Source organism: Mastomys coucha, unplaced genomic scaffold (assembly GCF_008632895.1).
Source record: "Mastomys coucha isolate ucsf_1 unplaced genomic scaffold, UCSF_Mcou_1 pScaffold14, whole genome shotgun sequence".
NCBI lineage: Eukaryota > Metazoa > Chordata > Mammalia > Rodentia > Muridae > Mastomys > Mastomys coucha.
This window is the reverse complement of record NW_022196896.1, coordinates 67607101-67630775: the sequence shown is the minus strand read 5'-3', so window position 1 is coordinate 67630775 and position 23675 is coordinate 67607101. Positions and strand designations below refer to the sequence as shown.

Below are 23675 nucleotides of genomic sequence, written 5' to 3'. Positions count from 1 at the left end.
CACAGGGAAACACACATACACATACATACACAGACATACACATAGAGAGACATACAGACACACATATAGACACATATGGAGACATAAACACATAGACATATAGAGAGACATACAAACATAACACACACAGAGGGCCACAGATACACGTACACCAGACACACAGAGTGACAGACACACACACAGAGACACACAGACACATACAGACACACATAGACACACACACACACAAAGAAACAGCAAAAGTAGAGGGACCATCTATGAGATCGCCCTAGGCCGTCTCTTTCCATGCTCCATGGGATCCTGCAGAGCCCATTTCTCAGCAAACAAACTGTAGCCACACCCACATATGGGTGATGGATTTTACTTGGGGAAGCACATCTATTGGAGACTTGATATTCAGAGTTCTTGGGAGCTTGCCTGCAGTTCTCTCTGCCCAGCACATGTCCAAGTGACAAAGCAAAGCAGGTGTTCTGCACAAGCTGCATCTGTGTACGGTCTGCACTCCAGGAGCCACTCTTACCAGCAGACTTCGAATGGGAACGCTCCACGAGCCAAGTTCCCAGACTCCAGCCAAGGCCTGACCTTGCACAGGCCTTCCTGAGGCTCACTGTCTCTGACCTGAGGGGTACCTTTCATGTATGCAGTTGCACGAGTCTGTGAATATACTGAGAAAGCATTGAATCTCCCTCTTTAAGTGATTGAGCTATGTCTCTTACTGAAGTTGTTTTTGAAGAAAAAAAAAATCCCAGCAAGATTTTTTTTTTCTCTTGACATAAAAGCTTATTCACAGGCTGTATGGGAAAGCAGACAGCTCGAAGGCCTCAAAAAGGCAGGATAGCTGGAAACACTCCATCTTACTGAGTGCCCTGTGTAGCTGCAACGGCCAAAGTCTTGTGCTTTCAGGAGTGACACAGGAACCCAGGCAGAGGAGAGACTCTAGAAATATGACCAACTGATTTTTAATTAAAAGTACTGCATGCTATTTATTGTGTGTGCACGTACACACATGCTATAGTACACAAGTGGGGAAGCTGAAAACAGCTTGTGGGAATGAGGTCTCCTTCCAAAATGTGGGTTCCAGGGATCAGGCCTTGTGTTATCAGGCCTGGCTGAAAGCACTGAGCCATCTTGCCAGGCCTCAGGTGAAGGCACGGGTACACAAGTAATATAATAGAAGAGGGTAGCCTCAAGAATAAACAAAAACAAAAACACCCGTTCAACTGCCTGAAGACCCAGCTATACCACACTTGGGAATATACTCAAAAGATGCCCTACCATGCCACAGGGGCACATGCTCTACTATGTTCATAGCAGTCTTATTTGTGATAGCCAGAAGCTGGAGACAACCTAGATGTCCCACAACAGAAGAATGGATACAGAAAATGTGGTTCATTTACACAATGGAATACTACTCAGCTATTAAGAATGAGGACATCCTGAGTTTCGCAGGCAAATGGATGGAACTAGAAAATATCATCCTGAGTGAGGTAACTCAGACCCTAAAGGACATACATGGTATGTACTCACTAATAAGTGGATGTTAGCCAAAAAGAAAAAGAAAAGAAAAAAAGTACAGAATACCCAAGATACAGTCCACAGAACTCAAAAAGGTCAACAAGCTGAAGTGCCCAAGTGAGGACACCTCAGTCCCACTTGGGAGAGAGAAGAAAGCAATCACAAGTGGGGAGGGAAGGAGGGACCAGGGAGGGAAAGTGGATTGGGGGTGGGATTGAGGGAGAGAGGGGAACCTGATCTGGTACTGGGAGAGGGAAAAAGACTGAAGCCCCGAGGCCAGCAGAAAGAATGGAAACAGGCAACCTTTGGAGATAGGAGGATGGAGAGACCCTCCAGAATGCACCAGAGACCTGGGAGGTGAGAGACTCTCAGGACTTAAAGGAAGGGACCTTAGATGAAATGCCCAACAGTAGGGAAAAGGAACTTATACAGCCCACCTCCAGCAGGAAGACAGGGCATCAAGTGAGGGAGGGGTTGCCATCCTACAGTCACAACTCTGACCCATAATTGTTCCTGTCTGAAAGAGGTACAGGGATGGAAATGGAGAAGAGCCTGAGGAAAAGAAGGTCCAGTAACAGGCCCAAAGTGGGATACAGTTCAAGGGGAGGTCCCAAGGCCTGACACTCTTACTGAGGCTATGGAGTGCTCACAAAAAGGAACCTATCATGACTGCCCTCCGAAAGACCCAATAAGCAGCTAAAAGAATCAGATGTGGATATTTGCACCCAACCAATGGACAGAAACAACTGACCCCTGTTGTTGAATTAGGGAAGGCTGAAAGAAGCTGAGGAGAAGGGTGATCCTGTAGAAGGACCAGCAGTCTCAATTAATCTGGACCCCCAAGATATCTCAAACACTGGACCACCAAACAGGCAGCATACACCAGCTGATATGAGGTCCCCAACACACATGCAGTAGAGGACTTCCGGGTCTGTGTTCATTCAGAGATGACGCACCTAACCCTCAAGAGACTGGAGGCCCCAGGGAGTTTAGAGGTTAGGTGGGGTAAGGGGTGGGGACATCCACATGGAGACAGGATGTGGGGAGGAAGTATAGGATGTAGAAGAGTCTGAGGATGGAGGGGGGAATAAAATATAGAGTGTAAAGAAATTAATAAATGAAAAAAGAACAATGAGCTTCAACAAACACTTCACAACTTTTATGAAAATTAGCTCAAGAATGATCCAAGGCTTAAACTTAACATATTAGGACAATAATAAACTTGAACCAGGCATGATGATGCACACCTTTAATCCTAGCACTCAAGAGGCAGAGGCAGAGATCTGTAAGTTAGAGGCCCGCCTGGTCTGTAGAGTGAGTTCTAGGACAGCCAGGGGTGTGTAGAGACCCTGTCTCAACTTCCTTCCAAAAGTGTAAAGCTGTGCTCCCAAGCTAATCTGGAGGCTAAGGCTCCCTATTGTTTGAGTCTGAGCGTTTGAGATTACACTAGGTAATATCAGCAAAATCTAACTCATTACAAAGTTAGCAGCTATAAAGCCAACAAAATATAAGAATATTAAAACTTAAAAGTAGAATTAGCTTAATGGGACCTATGGCTAGGCAGGAAGTTCCCAGACTGGCTGCCAAATGCCAGAGCCATAAAATGAAAAACTTTAGACTTTTTCAAAAGTCCTGCAGAGGAGATGGAAAAGACACAGACTGAAGGAGAATGTATGCTGTCTGCACTGTTGTCAGATTCTAGAATCTAGAATCTAGAAAGAGTGTGCAGTCCACACAATTGTCAGGTTCTAGAATCTAGAATCTAGAAAGAGTATGCAGTCTGCACTGTTGTCAGATTCTAGAATCTAGAATCTAGAAAGAGTGTGCAGTCCACACAATTGTCAGGCTCTAGAATCTAGAAAGAGTATGCAGTCTGCACTGCTGTCAGATTCTAGAATCTAGAATCTAGAAAGAGTATATAAAGCCCCCAACAGTGTGAAAACTCAGAACAATCCTATTAGAAAATGGACAAGAGACAAACACCTCACAAAGCCAGCCCTTTCCCTTTCCGTGATGCCCTGTGCCTACCTACCTGTGAGACTGACAAAAATAAATCACCAAATCCCCATGAGGATGCTGAGAACCTGGACCAACTTCACATCACTGGCGGGAATGTAAAATGATTCATCACCCGAGACAAAAACAGACATGAGCACCATCCAACCATCGGTCAATCTCCTAGACATTTGTCCCTGAGAAATGACAATTAGCATCCAAGTGCAGACCCTCATGAGAATGTCCTCAGACTGGAGGCATCCCAGGTGCTCTTCAGCAGGTGACTGGTTAATGTAATGATGGTATGCCTGTGCCACAGAAAGCTACCCAGCAATAAGGAGGACACTGATGTGTGTGGAACCTTGGATAGATCTGTGGGACTCGGCTAAGTGAAAATAGCTGAAACCCTAAATGATTCCATTTATACAACATATTCAAACGAGGAAATGAGGTTGGCAGAAGTGAATAGTCTAGAGGTGAGGGGAGCAAGAAATGGGCATGGCTGTCAAACACCATCCCTCTGGGTATCCTTCTTTCTGCACTTCTGATTCATTGTCCTCTATTTTACGTACTATCCCTCTTTTGTTTATGTGGTTTGTAAATATTTTCTTGAATTCCGTATCTTATCTTCCATCTTTATCCCATGAGCTTCCCCTAGAACAATATCTCAGCTGTGGTGAGAAACACATGAACTTGGGAAGGTAATAGGATTTTTTACACGCACATGTACACGTATTCATATACTCACACATGCACACACTTGTGCACACAAGTGCACATGCACATAACTCACATACACTCACAGGTACATGCATACATGCACATGCACACAACACACGCATGTACCCACACAGGCATGCACACACACACAAATGCACATGCATGTACACATCCACACGCACACACCCACGCTCGCATAAGTTTAAGTGAGACAGAAACTGTAAGATGGTTAGGCTGTACCAATGGCAGTATCTGGGCTGTGATATGATACAGCTGGCCCTCTGTCCCTGATGCTTCTGTAGTCTCAGATTCAACTCTGGGTGGGGATTAGTTGGAAGTAAAATTTTGACTGAACATAGAACTGTTTCGTTTTTTTATTTTGTCTTTGTCTTTAGCATTATTTCCTAAAAAATATGGCGTCCCAGCTTTTTGCATAGGATTTCCGTTGTCCTAGGTGCTGTGAGTCAGCTGGAGCTGATTTGGAGTGTTCAGGGGTGTGCAGAACAAGGTCTGCAAATACTGTACATTTCATATGGAGGCCTGGAGCCTGAGGCCTGGCAGACGTGGAGGTAGACTTCCTTAGGGAATTCGCTGATTCTGGAGGCAGTGCCTGTGGCTCTGAAGGCAGAATCGCACCACAGTTTGTGAACAGTGTTAGCAGTGGGTGGACCTGAGCGGAGCATAAAAGGCGCCTCTCCCTTAATTATTTCTTACAGCTACATGTAAATCTATAATTACATCAGTAAAATAATTTCAGTTAAAAATAATAAAGCAAGCATAACTCCATAATCGTGAAGAAAAGGCATGTGGTAGGCCCCATGCTGTCTCCCAGCGGGGTCCTTGGGGCAGCCGCTCTCAAAGCTTTGTAAGCCACTCCCATTCCAATCCCAGCTCCCCTTCAAAGCCCTCTTTGCCCTTCTCCTCACTTGAAAAGTGAGAGATGATAGGATCTGTCTCTAACAGATCTGAAACGCCTGGGACACCTTAGCAGGGGGAAGACAGCAAGGTGGAGCCTGGCTGTGAACACCTGGAAGCCATCAGCCCCAGGGAGTGCAGCTGAGTCTGCTTGCCCTCGCCTCCCCAGGTTCAAAACCCAAGGGAGAGCTTTCAGATGAGAGTTTTTGAGGTTCCCCCGAATTTGTCTGCCTCCCCTGAGGCCAGAGGTTCTTTATGAATTGAGATGAAGGCTAATGTATAATAGCTCTGGTATTTACTGGGGAGCTCGGGGTGGGGATTCTGCTGGGGAGGTAGCCTTGGGCTGGGGGTGTAGCACTTCTGTGAAGTCCAGAGTTACAGCCTCACCATGGAAAGAAAGAAAAGTATTTCTTACCAGAGCCATTTTAGAGTGGAGCATGCAAGCTCTTTAAAATAAACGGCTGGGACACTAACCTGTGCCTAGGCTGCTAAGAGTCTAGTTTAACCCCTTCCCCCACCCACACACACCACACACACTTTCTGGACTTTGTGTCAGGGAAAAGAAATGGAAACACCCAGCTTCACACTCCCACAAAAAACATGGGCCCAGAGATTCGTCCAAGAACAGGAAAGGTGGCTTTCAGCATTATGCCTCTGTTCCCAAACACTCCAAATAGACACATAGCCTAGCTAAAATATACTCAATGTCCAGACAAGCCAGTCTTGTTTGCTCCTTACCACTTCAATATAGCTACCTCATCCAACAGTCTCCACACCCCTCCTTCCATATCCCCTGCTGGGAAGGAGAAATGTGCCAAGATGTGGCATGAGACCTAGCCCCATGGAAGGGACCAGGACCCAGATGTCTGCTGACTGCCTGCAGAGGTGACAGGCACAGATAGAAGTCTCTGTGGGAGAGATGGGTGCAGTGATTCTTACCCTTGACCCAGGAGAGGCCAAGATCTGAGAAAAAACTTGATATTTTTGTTTGCTTCTTCATCAAAATGACTGTAAATGTGCACCAAATGAAAAAGAAGTCTGGAGCCGTGTCTCTTCTGCTCGGTCTCCGGGGTTGCATGAGTCTCCAGGGAATGGGCCTCCCAAGATCCCACTGTGTTTCTCGGGCAGCCAGACTTGAACTGTGCACCCAGCCAGAGACTCACAGTCTGAGCCCAAGGTGCAAATGTTTGCCTCTTTTGCGGGAATGTGTGTGTGTATACACATGTACCTGTGCATGCATGTCTAATCAAACCTGTGGAAGCAACCCTTCAACTTCAATTCCCAAGTTAACACACCCTAAAGGAAATGTCTGTCCTTGTCTATCCTCTTTAATATAAACTCCGAAAAGTATTATGTGTGATCTCCTGTTTCTCTTCGGGATGTAATGGAACTAACTTTTGCCCTCCTCCCTGCCACCACACACACACACAAACAGACACACACACACACACAAAGATACATGTAGAGACAGACATACACACACAGATACATATACACACAGGTATCCATATGAGTATACACACATATACATACACACATAGCCATACAGATACATATGCACATAGACATACATGCACACATCATATGCACACATACATACACATATACATACACACATGCAGACACATGCACACACACATGTGAACACACATGCACACATAAGCGCGCGCACGCGCGCACACACACACACTGTTTCCCAGCTTAGCCACTGTCTAATCCATCCCTCACACGCTGAGCCTTTGTGCTTGTCTTTCTTTGTTCCCCTGCCAACGCATGAGCTCAGGGGGCTGCCTTGGGGTGGCAGCCGGAGCCTGTGGAATGCAGCCTCAGGCCGGCAGCTGGAACCATGTACCAACAAAGCACCATGGGCGGGCAGGCAGGCAGGCAGAGTGCTCATCTTCCAGCCCCTCTCACCTTGGGGAAAGCAGGCTCATGATGAGCCTGCTGAGGCCTGACTGACAGTTGTGGCCACCACCATGGGAGGATGCCAGAGGGTCCCCTGCCTGGCCTAGCAAGGGCCTCTCTTCCTTGTTTAGTCAGCTAGGGTATAAGAAGGAATAAGATGAGACAGAGCCTTTGGGGCCAGGACCCCCCAGCGAGACCGCTGACGAGTCTCCCGACTAATGAGGTGTCCAAGTTGCAACCAGCCTTTTGGCCCTGTCCACCCTATGGTTTCCAGGGCTGGTTAGAACTTGTTTAAGTTGAACATATGCATTACCCGCTTGTTCTCTAGCAGCTTAAAAAAAAAAAAAAAATCATGCCCTGGGGCAAAGGCTTTGGAAGCAGAGGCCACCCCTACCCCCACCCTCCCATCCTGACATCCTCAGAACTTATCCTTGGTTCCAAGTACCCCTCCCTGGCCCTTCTTTGTGGAAAGCCACCCAATGCAGTGCCTGGTGTTATTTGCTGGCTGCCTGTGAAACTTGATCCCCTCACCCCCAGAGGCTGAAGTTTGCATAGAAAGCAAATGTGTACACCTTACACTTTCAACGCTTCCCGCAGGTCTACTTTTTGCAATTAAGTTGTTCATTAAATCTAATGGGTCAGGAGATGGTTAAATACTTGAATAGCAACCTCCCTCCATGCAGAAGTTGACTAAGCTGCAGTGCTAGGCTGTGTGCCAGCATCTCTTCCCAGTAGCACAATTCTTGCACATTTTTAGTTTCAAAACACGTTTATAGTGCGTTGTGTGTGTGTGTGTGTGTTTCAGTGTCCGTGTGAATGTCTATGTCTATGTGTTGGGAGGGATGGAACCTATGTGTGTGTACATGTCTATATCTGTGTGTTGGGAGGAATGGAGCCAGTGTGTGTGTGTGTGTGTGTATTGTATGTGTGTGTGTGTGTTTGAATGTCTGTGTCTCTGTGAATGTCTGTATCCGTGTGCTGGGAATGGAGCCCTGTGCCCATGTGTAGTAGGTAAGGTTCTACAACTCAGCTACATCCTCGGCCCCTATATTATTATGATTGTCAGGTGATTATATGTACCCTAAAAGAACAGAACAGTAGGTAATCACTCTGAACTCGGATCAGAATGTCCTCAGGATTCTTCGTCTCTTGCCCCGATCTGAGAAATGGGACAACAGTTCTTAACTGTGGTCCATGCAGGGTGGTCTGAGGGATTAGGCCGAATGAAATAAAGCACCAAAGAAATAAGGGACGGCTGCATTATCCAGGTGCCTGCAATTAATGTAACGAAACTGCTCAGGTTTTTATAATCATTATGTAACTGTGTGTCCCCATGTGAATCTGTGTTTACATTTTAACTTCATATCCAAAACTACCTGTGAAGAGTCACTTCTGATCAAAACCAAAATAATCTTTCAGATGCAGACGTGATAAGAGAGCCCTGGAGGTGGACCCCAGGGACTGGAGGACAGTGCTCTGCCCTGGCACTCAGGCTAGACAGCATGATCTGAGAGTGGGATTTTATTACATTACTATCTTCTTATCTTTGTAATTGCTTTAAATTGTTTTCCCCGAAGCTGAGCGATGTGCAAGGGAGATTAGGGTACCAGTGTGATGTAATGGAAGTCTAGATTAATGACAGTGATGTCAAAGCCCGAGAATGTGGAAGCAAACCAGAGTTAGAGCTAACACCACGCTTGGAAGACTTGTGGGGAGGGATGTCTGTCTGTCTGTCTGTCCGTCTGTCTGTCTACTTACTTAAGACCACAGTGCGCCCTGGAAGTATATCTTGGTCTCCAGGGTGCCAAGTGATTATGAAAGCAGGTTAAACTAATGTGATTCTCATACATAAAGCAAGCAGGCCCTTGCTGGTCCCCAAAGAAACAAGAGTTTCCTGGGTTTTCTCCATGGGGGACTCAGAATCTTAGGTATGGGTGAGTCTGGAGGAAGTCTGAGTCTACATGTTACCAAATATTTAGAGACTCTGGGCCTTAAATAGTACTTAGAGTCATCTGACCCCATGCCTTTCCTATCCAGGGCCACCCAAGGTCTTACTGGAGGAAGTGCAGCCACCAGCTGCTGCAGCAGGATGTCACCTCTTTCCTCCCTGGTCTCCTGCCTCCCCCTGGTCTGGCTGACCTTGCCCCTGCCCCATTGTTTATTAAATTCTAACAGCCTAGGTTAGGATGCAGCAGCTGAGGGGGTAGCCCATGAGGACCACAGGTCTTCAAGGCACAGACTAACACAGGGCCACTGCTGGGCCATAGGCTTACTCTCTATTCTGCTCTGGTGGTTAGAAACTGCCAGAGGCTTGGAACAGCCCCAGAGGACCTGGACCCTCCTTCTCAGCAAGGCCAGCTCTGGTATTGTGTGTGGCTTCCCTGGGGCCATAGTTTAGCAACAACTGTGCTTTGGCTCAGAGCCTAGCAAATGTATATCCCCACTGTCTAAATCAGAACTGCACTGGGGAAATGACGCAGGGGCCAGTGAGCCCAGAAACACACAGCTCTCCCTTTGTACCCCTCTGACCTCCCTCTCGCTGTGCTGAGCCTGGGTGACAGTAGACTCCAGTGCAGGGAAAGTGGAACTCAGGTCTAGCACAGCCTTAACTCGCTAGCTCAGCTTTCCAAGTTGAAGCGCAGCCACTGTCTGCAGTGTTCCCCGTGTCTGGTCTTCTAGGTCCTCTCTCTACCAGCACTTTTGACCGAGACTGCAAGCTCCCACATTTGGAATTAAGGCTAGACCCCAGGAATCCTCTGTTCTCAGTCATCCCCGTGTGGCCCAGCTGTGCTGCTGTCTCCAGTTCGAGTCCTCAGTCATGCTGATTTCTTTATTTTTTTAAAATTAATATATATTAATTGTTTTTTTTTTTTAAATGGCTTTTAGCTGGATGGTGGTGGCTCACGCCTTTAATCCCTGAACTCTGGAGAAAGGGGCAGGTGGATCTCTGTGAGTTCAAGGCCAACCTGGTCTATAGAGCAAGTTCCAGGACAGCCAAACCCTTAAGACTCCTAGAGTCTTATATAGAAACACCCTGTCTGGAAAAAGCAAAAAGCAGAAGCAAACTATTAGTGATGCTGCTGCTGCTGATAATGATAATTACGATGATGAGGATAATGGCTCTTGTTATATCTTGATCACAGCTATGTCCCCCCTACCAAATGCTAGCAAAGAGCTAACAAAATGCCTGCCCTGTGGTAGACACTTGACATACATACTGTGACCGAATGAGAAACAGATGAATAGTTAAACGGATGAATGGTGAGTAGATGGATGGATGGACAGGCAGATGAATAGATAAACGGACAGACTGAATGGTGCTGACAGGGAAGGGTGGCGGGTGGATAAATGGACCTGAATATCATCATATTGTGTTCTTGTATTCATTTCTGCACAGAAAATATCCAGGAATTCTGTGTTGGCACAATGTAGAATTGTAGAGAAATAATATTTCCTCCTGTTTCATTGGGAAAAAGCCTAGAGCCAGGTGTGCTGGCCCACAGTTTAGAGAGATAAGCTCCCTCGAGGAGGGGGAGGTGCCACAGCAGGAAGCTTGTCTTTGGTGCTGGCCTGGAAGCAGAGAATGGGGAAAAGCTAATGCTAATGCTCACATGACTTTCTGCCTTCCCCCTCTTGATTCAGTTCAAGACCCCATTCCGGGAGATAGTGGTGCCACATTCAGAGTTAAGTTTCCCCTCCTCAGTCAGTGGGTCTGGAAACATTCATAGACACATCCAAAGCTGTGTCTCATTAAGGCCCAGGTGTTCCTAGAGCCAATCAAGGTACTCTAGGATCCAAGTCCACCGTCACAAGCCCACCCTCTTCAACTGGATACCTGACCAGCACTGGAAACCATAAAATTCTACCCTTGGCCCCATGGGCACTGGAAGTGCATTCATTCCAAACCTTCATAGCTTCAACACTGGTCAAAAGTTTAGTCTTCAAGTGTGTGAGCACACGAGCGTGTACACACACACACACACACACAATTCTATCCCCAAATATAGCTACAGTGGAGGCTAACACTGCAATATATGAAGGGAGCACAGTTCCCCCAATGAAATTTCTAAAACACTTCAAATTCTCCATTTTCTAGCATTTGTGCAGAATCCACCTTTCTTTATCTCTGGGTTATGGAGCCCATATCCCATGATCTATTTGGAATGTCCAAAGTAACATTGATGTTTTGATAACAATTCTCACTACAGGATGAAGGGCATGCTTCTCTGAAGGGCTTGTATTCAGATTGTCTACCACGCTTGGGGATAGAGTACTGTGCAGAAACATTATCAGTATATGTATATGCATATGCATATGTATATGTATATGTATATGTATATATCAAATACTCAGGAGGGAGGACAGACTGGCACCATGACACAAACCTTTAGAAGAGAGGCTTCTGGGAGCCAGTGAAAGTCAGTGCTGGCCAACGTTGGCCAATGCTCCTAGGTGTCTTCCTGACCATGGCTCCATGCTCTGAGGGGAGAGAGACAGCCCTGCATTCTCAGGCAAGAGGAGGACTATGCTGACTTGGGTAGATGAAGCTTCCAAGCCATGCCTCCCCCCCAGCTCAGCCTCAGCCTTGGGGCGGACAAGGGAGAAAGTACCCTCCTCTCTCACACCCAGAGGAGGCATGTTTCCTGGTGCAACTGGGAGGCATCCCACAGCACATCAGTGGACTAAGTCTGTTATCTACTGTATATGTCTCTTACACACATGGCAGCCCCACAGACAGGACAAATGGAGCTCATCAGCCCCCCAGTTCCCGTGTTCTGTGAAAGCACACTCTGCTACATCTGTCACCTAAGGTCACTCTCGTGTCTGGGTCGCTAGTGGAAAACACAAAATCAGAAAGCAGAAAGCAGCAAGACCCCATTTTCATGGTGGGTTTTCTTTTCCCAGAGGAGTGAAGCTGTAACCTTAATGGTGTCAGATCCTTGCTTTTGAAGGGAGCAAAGCATTTAAAATTAAAATCCAAGGTTGTCCCAGATACAGAAATAAACTTTTAAAAAAAAAATCCCCAAGCACATGACAATCACCATATGTGCACAGGAACCTGGAGGATGAGTTTTTGATAAAGAGTTTTACCCCAAACAAGCAAGCTTGCTGCAGAGGAAATTCTGTTCTTGTGTTCAGGGACGGGTATTTCAGTCATACATTTCTCTGTTGTCTGTTCTTACACAGTGGCGATCTTGTTGCTTTTGGAAAATCTCCTGATTATAGCAACGTTCTCCAGCAGGAAGAAACAGTGAGTACAAAATAACTGCATTTTAACAGACCCACCAGTATTGGGGATTATGTCTGCTGTGCCCTATGTTCTGAACAGTCCTTGCTCCATCACCCTTTTGGTTTTGCCGTTGTTGAGTGTCCAGCATACGTCACACTCAGCTAGTACAGACCTGGCCCCTGCCCCGGAGGACCTCACTGCTCAGCTGCAGCCACTGAAAAGCTGTGTTTCTTGAGGTAGAATTCTAAAGGATGCACAGGTGGTTAGTGATTAAGTTGCTGCAACATGCCTCTATGGTATTCTTTCAACTCTTAGAATCGGGACATCAGAGCTATTAATAGCTAATCTCTGACACTGTGTGTTGAGCCTTACTTTAGTTGCCTAAGACATCATGACAGGACTTTGATCCCGTTTCATCTCAGTTTGCTAAAGCAAATTACTCTAAACTGAGCAGTTTAAACACACTGCTGTCTCAGGGTTCCAGGTGATTCTGGTGAGGGCACCTGCTGAGCTGTAGATAGCAGGCTGCTCTTCCCTATCTTGAGTAGCAGAGCCTTCTCTGACCTCATATTTGCAAGTGATCCAGTCCATGAATATCCATCCCACCTGCCAGACCTAACCATCTCCCAGGGTTCCGCTTCTAAAGTCTGTCACAGGTTGATTACAGTATCAGCATAGGGATTTGAAGGAACATGAATGTTGTTGCTAACAGATACGATCTCACTGACAAAAGCCACTTTTTAAAACATCTATTTTTGGTAACCAGTACTCAAAAGTTATAAAGACAAAATCTCGTGGCCTTGTGCTCGAAGAGTATTGTCTGTAGTCAGGGAGCAACTGGGACTCTGTTGAGCGGCAGTGAGTCCAGAACTGCAGAAGGGGGATTGTGCTGGGTTAGATGGTATGCATGGGGGCTGGTAAATTCTTGAATCCCCTCCGAGTGCCCTGGCAGTCTCTATACTGCCAAGGAATTCACTCCAGGACACAGGTTGACAGAGCAGGCCGGCAGTGTGGATGCTCAGCAGCTGGCTAAGCAACAGCCGTGCTGTGAGAGCAGACTGAGCTGAGTGCAGACCCATGCCATCTGGACTTACTACTCTTGGGGTGTTTTTTTCTCCTCCCCTGAATGGTCTGGAGTGATCTCCTTCCTGGTATTGGTAGAAGCTTTCCCAGGAGCCAAGCTGTCCTTACCCACAATTCAGAATGTCTGTTACAGTCGGATGTAAGAATACACCAAAAAGTGTTAACTATCCAGGGGCTGGAGAGATGGCTCAGCAGTTAGAGCACTGGCTGCTCCTCTATAGAACCCAGGTTCAATTCCCAGCACTCGAATGGCAGCTCACAGCTGTCTGTAATTCCAGTTCTCCGGGGAATCCATGACACGAGGCATGTATATAGTGCTCATACCTGTGCATGCAGGTAAAATACCCATATGCAGAAAATAAAGTAATATTTTTTTTTAAAGTGTAACTGTTCATAAAACTGAGAAGCTAGCCAGAGGAAAGGAAGGACAAGGTGCCTTGTAAAGCCCCTGCTGTGTGTGTGGCGAGGGTGGGAGCTAGAGTCTGACTTGACTTATTTTAATTGAATCCTGTCCTTCCTCTTACCCAGCCAGCTTAGCTAGTTCATACCCAGCTGCAAGCCTCTTAGTTATCTTCCCTATAGTACCCGGCTCCTGCCTGAGCGCTTTAGCCCGACATTCATTTTAGCTATGACAGACAACCAGGGAAACCCCATCAGTTTTCACCAGACTGAGGTCACGGCTTCTGTAGAGGTCTCTAACTGCAGGCTGGAGGAATTTTCCAGCATCTAAAGGCCACCTATATTCCTGGGCTTACAGCCCCATATTCTGTCTTCAAAGCCAGCACAGTATAAACCAAGTCCTTCTCTGAGCTGAGTTCAGCCACCTGTTTTCAAGAACTCTTGTGATTGTTTGACATCAGGAGAAGGCTCTCCCTGTGCCGAGGTCCCTCCTGCCTTGTAAGGTAGCAGAGTCACAGTATATGAAGATTAGAGTGTGGGTGTCTTGGGGCCCCATAGTTCTGCCAGTTAAAAAGGGACGCCCAGAATCCTTGTTGGGAGAGGATTCACCTTGGGGTGTAGCTTGCATCTGACCTGAGAGGTAGGGCTAACAATGTGGAGGCCTTGAGGACTGGCTTTGAGAGATAGATGTCAAGCCTGAAGAGCTTGCTAATGCCAGGCTTCAGAATCTGGATTTGATTCAGGAGGGTGTGGTACACCATCAAACCTCTTCAAAAGGAGAACAGGACATACTGGGAGGGGTGAGGAAGATGTAGAAAGGACAAAAGGCAAGCCAGAAAGCTTTCCTGAGTGATGTAACTCAGAACAGGAACTGATGCCTGGGGATTTGGCAACAGTAAGAAGGTATCTCCATTGTATCCTCAAGAGTGGATACATAAGCTTTGTCTCAGTCAGCTCTCTGTTACTGTAACAAAATACCTGCTCTGATCAACTTAAATATTGAAAAGGCTTACCTTGGCTTGCATTTTGGGTTTTATAAACTTCTATGGTTTTGCCCCACTGCTTCTGGGGCTGTGTTGAAGCAGAGTGTCATGGTGTGGAGTGTGTGCTGGAGCAAAGCTGTTCACCTCATGGCTGCGACATGAAAAAGACACAGGAAGAGACCAAGTACTCCATGTTTCAGGCACTCAAGAGTTTTCCTTTTGATGTCTCATGACAAATGTACTTTTTATATTCTTACGATCATTTGTATCTATATATATTATTTATCCTTTGAGAATTTCATACATGTATACATTTTCATCATATCTACCTGCTCCCTCCAGATAGTCTTGAAACACACCCCTCTTAAGTCCATCCAGTGTGTTCTCACCATGTGCACCCAAGTGAGGGCCATTCCCTGTAGCACAAGCAACCTGCCACATCTCCAGAGAAAAGTGACTCTTGCTCCTCTGGCTAATAACTCCTAAGCCAAGGGTAGGGCCTTGTGAGCCCCTCCCCCATCCACACTGGATGCTTCTGAGGCTCCATCTTGCGTGTGTGTTTGTGCAATTGTGAGCTCCTCAGTGCAATGGCCATCTGCTGTCCAGAAGACAGCAGTCCGCGGCAATCCTCCCTACTCTCCGGCTCTTACATTTTTTTCCCCCTCACCCACTTCTGAGATGTTCCCTGAGCCTTGCAGGGGGTAACTGATCGATACAGAAGTCCGGTCTAGGATGGAGAAGCCATCAGTGTCTAGACACTATACTATAGCGTGACATCTGGGTTGCAAGACAGTCATTTGTCATGTTGAAATAGAGAACGTTGGTGGTCTCAGAATAGAAGGAGAGGGAAAGGAAGGGAGGAGAAAAGAAGAAAAGAAGGATGGAGGGGAGGAAGGAGAGAGGGAGGAAAAGAAAATAGACTATTTAGGGTATCTAGGTGGTTAGAGTGTGGGTCTAAAATTGAATCCCAGGCACCCACAGAAGTAGCCAGGCACAGCTGCACACGTCTGTCTGTAAACCCAGCATTAAGGAGCAGAGACAGGCAGATCTGGCTGGCTCACTGGCCAGCAAGCCTAGACAAAACATCATGCTTCCAGTGTACACTGAAAGACCATGTCTCGAGGCAAGAAGCTGGACAACAGAAGAAGATGCCTGGCATCCCACCTTCTCCTCCACATGGGAGCTCATGTGTGCAGCACACATGCATGCGTGCACACACACACACCTGCCTAGATTTATAGCTGTCACCCGGCAGGTTCTAGAAAGGTGGTTGAAGTGCTAGATTTCTGGCCTCCTCCGAGTCACCCAAGGATGAGGAATCTGGCTCCCAAGTGCCCTAGGATGTGGTTTCAGGACCACACTTTGAGAAACATTGCTTTGGGAACAGCAGCAGCAGCAGCAGCAGCAGCAGCAGCAGCAGCAGCAGCAGCAGCAGCAGCCAGAGAGCAGATATACCCAGGTCAGTCTGGACTCTGGAGCAGCTGGCCTAACTGGGCTGTCTCAGTGAGAAGCTGCTCAGGGCTGGAACAGATGGTCAGTGGTTGACTATCTCAGCGCCCTCCACAGACCAGATAACAGTGTGCTCTGGGACAGGGGCACAGAGAGCATCCGTGGAAGGAAGGCTTGAGCATCACCCTCAGCACTCCTGCCCCGTGTGTGTCCAAGAGTCCTCCAGGCAGGGTGTTGATACAGCATACTGGAAATACCCAGTAGGAATTTCTCCAAGTTCAGGGTCAGGTGCTCAGAGTTCAGGAGCAATGGTTGCTGGGGCAGTATCCCCAACTCCCCAGTCCTGAGTGTAAGTCTCAGCAATAACCACAGGGGTACCACAGAGAGGGAGCAACCCCCAGGGAGGGTCCGCTATTGTGTGTGGCTCACTGTGTGATGATGGCTGAGCACAACCATCCGCCCTGAGGAATGGTGCCCAGGAATCCAAAGAAGCTGCTGACCTCCAGGAGCCAAAACCCCGAGAGACCACAGTAGCTGAGCTCAGCCAGGTGCACATAGGAACTGAGGAAGCCGCAGGTGGGTGTGTGAAATTCTGACCCGGAAGCTGCCAGAATTCCGGGTCAGAATTCATCAGAACTGAGCAGACCGTAAAGAGGGGAGAGATAAAGCCTCAGGTCAGTGTGGCTGATTTTGCATCAAAGCGCAATCAGTGGGGCTCATGGCAGCCCATTCTAGTCCAAGGAAATCTTTCATAAGTCCTGGAGAAATCATTTCAAATAAAATTGGTGTGCTCTGGCCCAGGTGGGACCCTTCCCTGCCAGCCAGCACTATGAGGGGGGCCCACGATCCTTTCCCCTTCCATTTTTAGCCTGAAATGTGTCATTCAGAAAGGAAGCCAGTGACCTGCATTTTCCTGTCAGTCCAGGATTCCTGATGCAGTTATCTCTCTTCACAGCTCAGGCACCACACATCTGACAGGACAAGAACTTGATGGAACTCCATTTTATTTCAGGGAGCAACGATCCAACAGATGAAGGTTCTAGAAATACATGGCAACATTAGGCTGCTCATAGATGATACTTGTATTGAACATGATGATTTAGTTTTTGACTGTAACTCAGAACACCCCCCCACCCCCGGAGAATGATATTTGGGCAACTTAGGCTTTAGCCTAAAGCCCTCCCTTTATAGTGAATAGTATTATAAGGGCCATTTTTGTTGTAACAAAACATGAGGGTGGGTTGCAGAAACAACACCACATTCAAGACTGTGGTAACTTAGAGTAACCTGTGACCGCAACTTCATTAATATGCCAGAGAATGCATTGTATTTCAAAGAAGCAATCATGCTATAAATGACTTGCAGTGTGAAAATCACTCACCAATAAAGACGGACCTGGCGGGATCACCTGTGTCTCCATTCAGAAGATGTCCCTTCTGGGAACAGGAGCTGGCGAACAAGTACTCCTGTAAGCTGGTAGGTCTGTGTTCCAAGGGGTGTGTGGTTCTCATATCAGTGCCCTCTTATTTCCTCTGTGATGTGGTCATCGCCCAGGGTACCGCCTTCTTCCTCTCAGACCTGGGAGGACCAGCATTCCTCCTGGGCCTGAAAATCAAGGTCTGCCCTCAGAGCTGCTGCCAGCCCCCACCCCCACCCGCGGGACTGCTGTCATTCCTCTTCTGAAGTGAGGGCTTCCCCCATGAAAGAAGGGACCAGAAAAGGGAAGCAGAGGCCTGGCTTCTCTAGGAACTGGAGCTGGGAAGTAATGCGGGTGCCGGTGTTCAGGAGCACAGGTGTCAGTGGTCAGGGCCTTTGGAGCACGGGTGCAGTCATGAGCAGGCGCTTCAGGAGCTCAAGGGTCAGAGCTCAGACACCGCCAGCCACGCAAAGCTGAGCACAGAGGTACAGGTCTAAAATCTCAGTGCCACGGTGGCCGAAAACAGGAGGATCGCTGGGTCTCACTGGCCAGCTAGCCTAGCCAGTCAGTGCTCCCAGGTTCAGTGATACCCTGTCTCAAGGAATGAGGTAAAAGAGATAGAGGGGGACACTCAGTGCCCTCCTTGGGCCTATGTAAGCATGCACAGGTATAACACACACACCACCACCACCATCATTAACAATAACAACAACAATTCTCAAAAAGAGGAAGTCCACAAGATGGCTCAGTAGGCTTACCACCAAGCCTAACAACCTAGGTTCAATCCCTAGGACTCACACAGCAAAAAGAGAGAGCCTCCTCTGGCCTCACATATGTGCTGTGCCATGCATGTTCCCATATATGTCCACTCCCATGGATATGACCTCACACATGTGCTGTGCCATGCATGTTCCCATATACTCTCATGGATAAATACAAAAATCCTTTAAAGATTTTAAGGGTGGAATATTATAGATGAAGACACTGGATGTCTCCCTCTGGCCTCTGCACATGCATGTACATGTTCAAAGACACACCAGTACACATACACACAAAACACATACAAAAAAAACCATGTTACACACCCTCAAAAATTAAAGTGATAGAACTGCCCCTGGCAGTGTACACGTTACCACAGCAAAGCTGAAGCCATGAGCTGTCTGTAAGTTGTACTGACTCCATGCACACAGCACGTACCGGGTGAAGAGCCTGGCTACTGTCATGCCAGAGCTGTGACAAGATCGTCCCTAGAGAACAGATCCCCCGGGTCTCTCAGGCTGATTGTTTATGAAGGCCCAGCAGAGGAGCTAACACTCATTGCCTTCCTAGGTGGTCTTTCTAGCTGACGAATACTGCAACTACTGTCGAGACATCTTACAGAACGTGAGGAACCAAGAACTGGAGAAGGTAGGCTTTTATCTACAAAATACAGGCACTTACGACCGGCTGTCAACCACTTAACTTGATAGGAGCCCTCCAGGGACAGCAAGAGCTAGCCCATTGCATCAAACAGCTCATCGAGTAACCGTCTGGTCACTGGTGAGTTCTGAAAAATGGTCTTGTCTCCGCTGAGTCATTTGGAAATTCTCCGACGTTCTGATATGGGTATCACGATGCTTGAAGAACAGGTTCAGCTGTGCTTGAGTAGAGTGTGAGTAGTAATACCGACCTCTTCCCCAGTAGTGCCCTCCACATCTTATCAACATCTGCCATGGCAAAAGACAAGGAAGGACTCTGAGGCAGGTGATCTGGCACGGGTGGGTATTGCAGATTTTATTGTAGAACTGCTCACAGAGCTCAGTGACACACCACCTACCTACAGGGCAAAGCCCTGAGATCTCCCCATTACATAAGGAGGGGTGTAAACCGGCTGCAGGAAACACATTTTTAAATTGGAGTTTATCTAGCCTGTTGTGAGCATGATGCACGTGAGGTTAGAGGACAGTTTTCAGGACTCAGCTCTGTCCTGCCAGCATGTGGGAATCAGGGATGGAACTCAAGAAATCATGCTCGGCGAGACACACTGAGCCGTTCCAACTGCCTGGCCTTTACTCTTCTATGTATGAGATAATCCAGAGAAATGAGGGCACGTTCAAATGGGAGCTCTCCTGATGCTTCTGGTATTTAAGCATTTCAGCCTGGAGTGACAAGGTGCTCAGCGTGAGCGCACATGCTGTGGAGCCAGTGTGAAGCATTGCAGAGTGGGAGACGCTAGCGGGCCCCTCTCTGTCTCTGCAGCATTGTGATGCCGAGCCTCTCACAGCTTCCCTCAGCTCAGAAGATACTTGCTTAAATCATGTCCCGTGACAGCTGTTTCTGGGACTAGAAAGGCATTTTCCATAAGGCTTGAGGGACGTGGTAATTTGGTAATGAGGGGAACAACGTTACCCAGTAAGGCTGACGAGTCCTGCGCCGTTGTCCATTAGTCACCCCCTTCCCGACTGATGTGTTAGTCAGCAACTGTGAACTGCAACCGAATACCCGAGATAAGAAATTTCAAATGCAGGGATATTCGCTTTAATTTATGGTCTGGGGAATTTCGGCCCATGTCGGCTTGGCACTGACCATCAGTTTGCATCTGTGAAGAGGCCGAAAATGAAGGCAGGGACCAAGGCAACAGAACAGCACGGTCCTCCAGGGCGAGGTGCTGAGAAAGAGGAAGAGCCCAAGGTCTCACAATCCGCTGAAAGGTCACAGCCCCAGGGGCCAGGACGCTGCCCACTAGGCCTAACTCTTAAATGTGCCACCACCTCCCATTAGCACACCAGCCAAGGACCACGCATTTAAGCAATGGGTTGTGGCAAAACATTCTAGATTCAAACGATAGCCATTATTATAAACAAAATGCCTGGGAAGGGCTTCTTTGTAAAGAAAAAAAGTTTATTTTGGGTCATAGTTTTAAAGGCTCAAGGCCTTAAGGGCTCCATCTGATGATAGCTTTCTTGTTGGCAGCCTAGAGCAACACAGCAGCTCGTGTGTGTGTGTGTGTGTGTGTGTGTGTGTGTGTGTGTGTTGTGTGTGTGCGCGCACGCACGCGCGCGCGTGCATCTGTTTGTCTCCTCCTCTTATGGAGTCATGAGCATCCAGTCATCAGGCCTTTACCTCGATGGCCTTCTATAACGCAAGGCAGTTCAATCTGGGCAGTCACAGGCATCAGGTAGAGGGGACGCATTGAAGAACCACGTGTGGGCAGGAGCAGGGGGCTTGGAACATGGATCACCAACCAGGCTACGCGTGGATGGCTTTCCTGACTGTACTTGGACAAGTCTGTCAGTGTTCCTGACACAGATCCCAAGCCACGGTCCTCATGGTGGCTGTCACTGCCTTGACAGGAATCACTTCCAGCCTGGGGTTCCTGGATACCGTTGGGTGTCTCTGCCCATGGAAATTCCACAGGACAGGAGCCTTGTGCTAGAGAACTGGCTCAGGGGTTAAGAGCATTAGGGGCTTTGGTCAAGACCTAAGTGCAGTCCCCAGCACCAGCACGGCGGCTCACAACTGCCTGTCACTCCTGCTCCAGGGGCTCTGCTGCCTTCCTCTGACTCTGTAGGCGTGCACACAAATATGTGCACACACACAAAGAGAATTAATAAGAAACCTTTCAAGGGGGTGGGTGGTCTTTATTAGCTGGTAACTGCCAATCTAATTCAAAAACTGAAATCTGGAAATGGGCAGATAAAACAGAAAAAGGAGGAACCGGACTTTTGGCCCCTCAGTGTGTTCCCTACTTGATCTCCGAGAAGGGCTCGAATGGCTTCACAGCTGGTGCTGAGGAGTTCGGCCCGAGGAGCAATACTGTTAACTTTTTTTTTTTTTTTTTTTTTTTTTTTTTTTTTTAAGCTGGAAAATGAGCAAAGTGATCAGTCAGTCAGTCAATGAGCTTTTATTCTCAACCCTTGATAAGGCCCCTGTAGCCTTCATCTTACTATAATCAACCAGAGCCCCCTGGTGGCCAGAAACAGCTTTCCTTTAGGGAACACCCTCAAGGAAATAGGTTTCCTCGTGGAGGGCCAAGGCAGGGTGGCCCTGTTTTGTTTGCTAAAGAGAGGTGTTTCCTCTGAAGAGATGGCCCAGGGGTTAAGAGTGGTGACTACTCTTCCAGAAGTTACTCAGGTTCAATTCCCAGCACCCACATGGTGGCTCATCACTGTCTATAATTCCAGTTCCAGGGGATCTGACACTTTATGCAAACCTAACTGTAGGCAAAACACCAGTGCACATGAAGTAAGAAGGGTAGTTTCCAAACACAGCTTGTGGAGCTGATATCACAACTTTGCAGGCCCTGGTGTGAGGCCTTGCCATGGCTTGTGGGGGTCACTGACTATGTAGGGGTGAGGCCCACAAGGCCCTGCAGGGTCACTGACTATGTAAGGGTGAGGCCCACAAGGCCCTGTGGGGTCACTGACTATGTAGGGGTGAGGCCCACAAAGCTCTGTGGAGTCACTGACTATGTAGGGGTGAAGCCTACAAAGCCCTGCAGGGTCACTGACTATGTAGGGGTGAGCCCACAAGGCCCTGCGGGGTCACTGACTATGTAGGGGTGAGGCCCACAAGGCCCTGTGGGGTCACTGACTATGTAGGGGTGAGGCCCACAAGGCCCTGTGGGGTCACTGACTATATAGGGGTGAGGCCCACAAGGCCCTGTGGGGTCACTGACTATGTAGGGGTGAGGCCCACAAAGCTCTGTGGAGTCACTGACTATGTAGGGGTGAAGCCTACAAAGCCCTGCAGGGTCACTGACTATGTAGGGGTGAGCCTACAAGGCCCTGTGGGGTCACTGACTATGTAGGAGTGAGCCCACAAGGCCCTGTGGGGTCACTGACTATGTAGGGGTGAGGCCCACAAGGCCCTGTGGGGTCACTGACTATGTAGGGGTGAGGCCCACAAAGTTCTGCGGAGTCACTGACTATGTAGGGGTGAAGCCTACAAAGCCCTGCAGGGTCACTGACTATGTAGGGGTGAGCCCACAAGGCCCTGTGGGGTCACTGGCTATGTAGGGGTGAGGCCCACAAGGCACAGCCTGGGTTTCTGATGATATGTCCTGTCACATTAGGTGGAGGATTTAATTACATCCTTCTGGAAATCTCTGCAACAAGACACAGTTATGCTCATGTCTCTGCCTGATGTGCGCCAGCTCTTCGGATGCTATGACATGCAGCTGTATAAGGTGGGTGGACCCTTGACTCCCCTGTGCATCCCTTCCAGAAACAGATGCCAGTGGTCAAGTTAGAACAGCACCCCCCAATACACACCAGCCCAGAACAACACTCTCAATACATACCATCACAGAGCAGCACCCTAATATACACCAGCCGAGAAAAACACACCCAATACACACCAGCCCAATACACACTAGCCCAGAACAGCACCTCCAATACATACACCATCACAGAACAGCACCTCCAGTACACACCAGCCCAGAACAGCACCTCCAATACACACCAGCCCAGAACAGCACCTCCAATACACACCAGCCCAGAACAGTACCTCCAGTACATACCAGCCCAGATCAGTGCACCTCAATACACACCAGTCCAGAACAGCACCCCCAATGTATACCAGCCCAGAACAGCACACCCCAATATACATACCATACCACAACAGCACCTCCAATACACACCAGTACAAAACAATATCCCAATACACACAAACTTGTGTACAATGGACCAGGGCCTTTTGCTCTTTTAAATTTCCTCATACACAAAACATAATGACCCATGATTCAGATTTTTAGCCCATTTTTTTCTCTGACCATATCAACCAAAGATGTTCCCTCTCTCTCTATATACACACACACACACACACACACATACATATACTTTCTTGGAAACAGGATCCCTTGATGTAATCAAAGCTGGCACAATCCTCCTCCTCAGTCTCTGGAGTACTGGGATTATAGGTGTTCCCAGGCCAGGCTTTTAAACGGGCATTTTCTGGGGATTGGAGAGATGACTCAGAGACTAGGAGTCCAAAGGACTCAGGATCAATTCCCAGCACCCACATGGCGGCTCACAACCATCTGTAGTTCTAGTTCCAGGGAATCTATGCTCTCTTCTAAGTCTTC

At 48.0% G+C, this 23675-nt stretch overlaps 1 protein-coding gene and 1 long non-coding RNA gene across 2 annotated transcripts in view; one reads left to right on the top strand and one right to left on the bottom strand.

The window, feature by feature from the left end:
- Positions 1–23675, top strand: part of Rfx8 (RFX family member 8, lacking RFX DNA binding domain) — a 62202-nt gene that overhangs the window by 18652 nt on the left and 19875 nt on the right. The window contains exons 5-8 of the mRNA XM_031367294.1: positions 12238–12301; positions 17560–17670; positions 18941–19018; positions 22665–22778. Coding sequence (XP_031223154.1) covers positions 12238–12301; positions 17560–17670; positions 18941–19018; positions 22665–22778 — 367 coding nt within the window. The remainder of the gene's footprint in view (positions 1–12237; positions 12302–17559; positions 17671–18940; positions 19019–22664; positions 22779–23675) is intronic.
- LOC116088344 lies at positions 13015–18091 on the bottom strand. Its single transcript, XR_004117863.1, has 2 exons — positions 17576–18091; positions 13015–17233 (listed from the first exon to the last, which is right to left on the bottom strand). It is a non-coding gene; the product is annotated as an uncharacterized LOC116088344 (long non-coding RNA).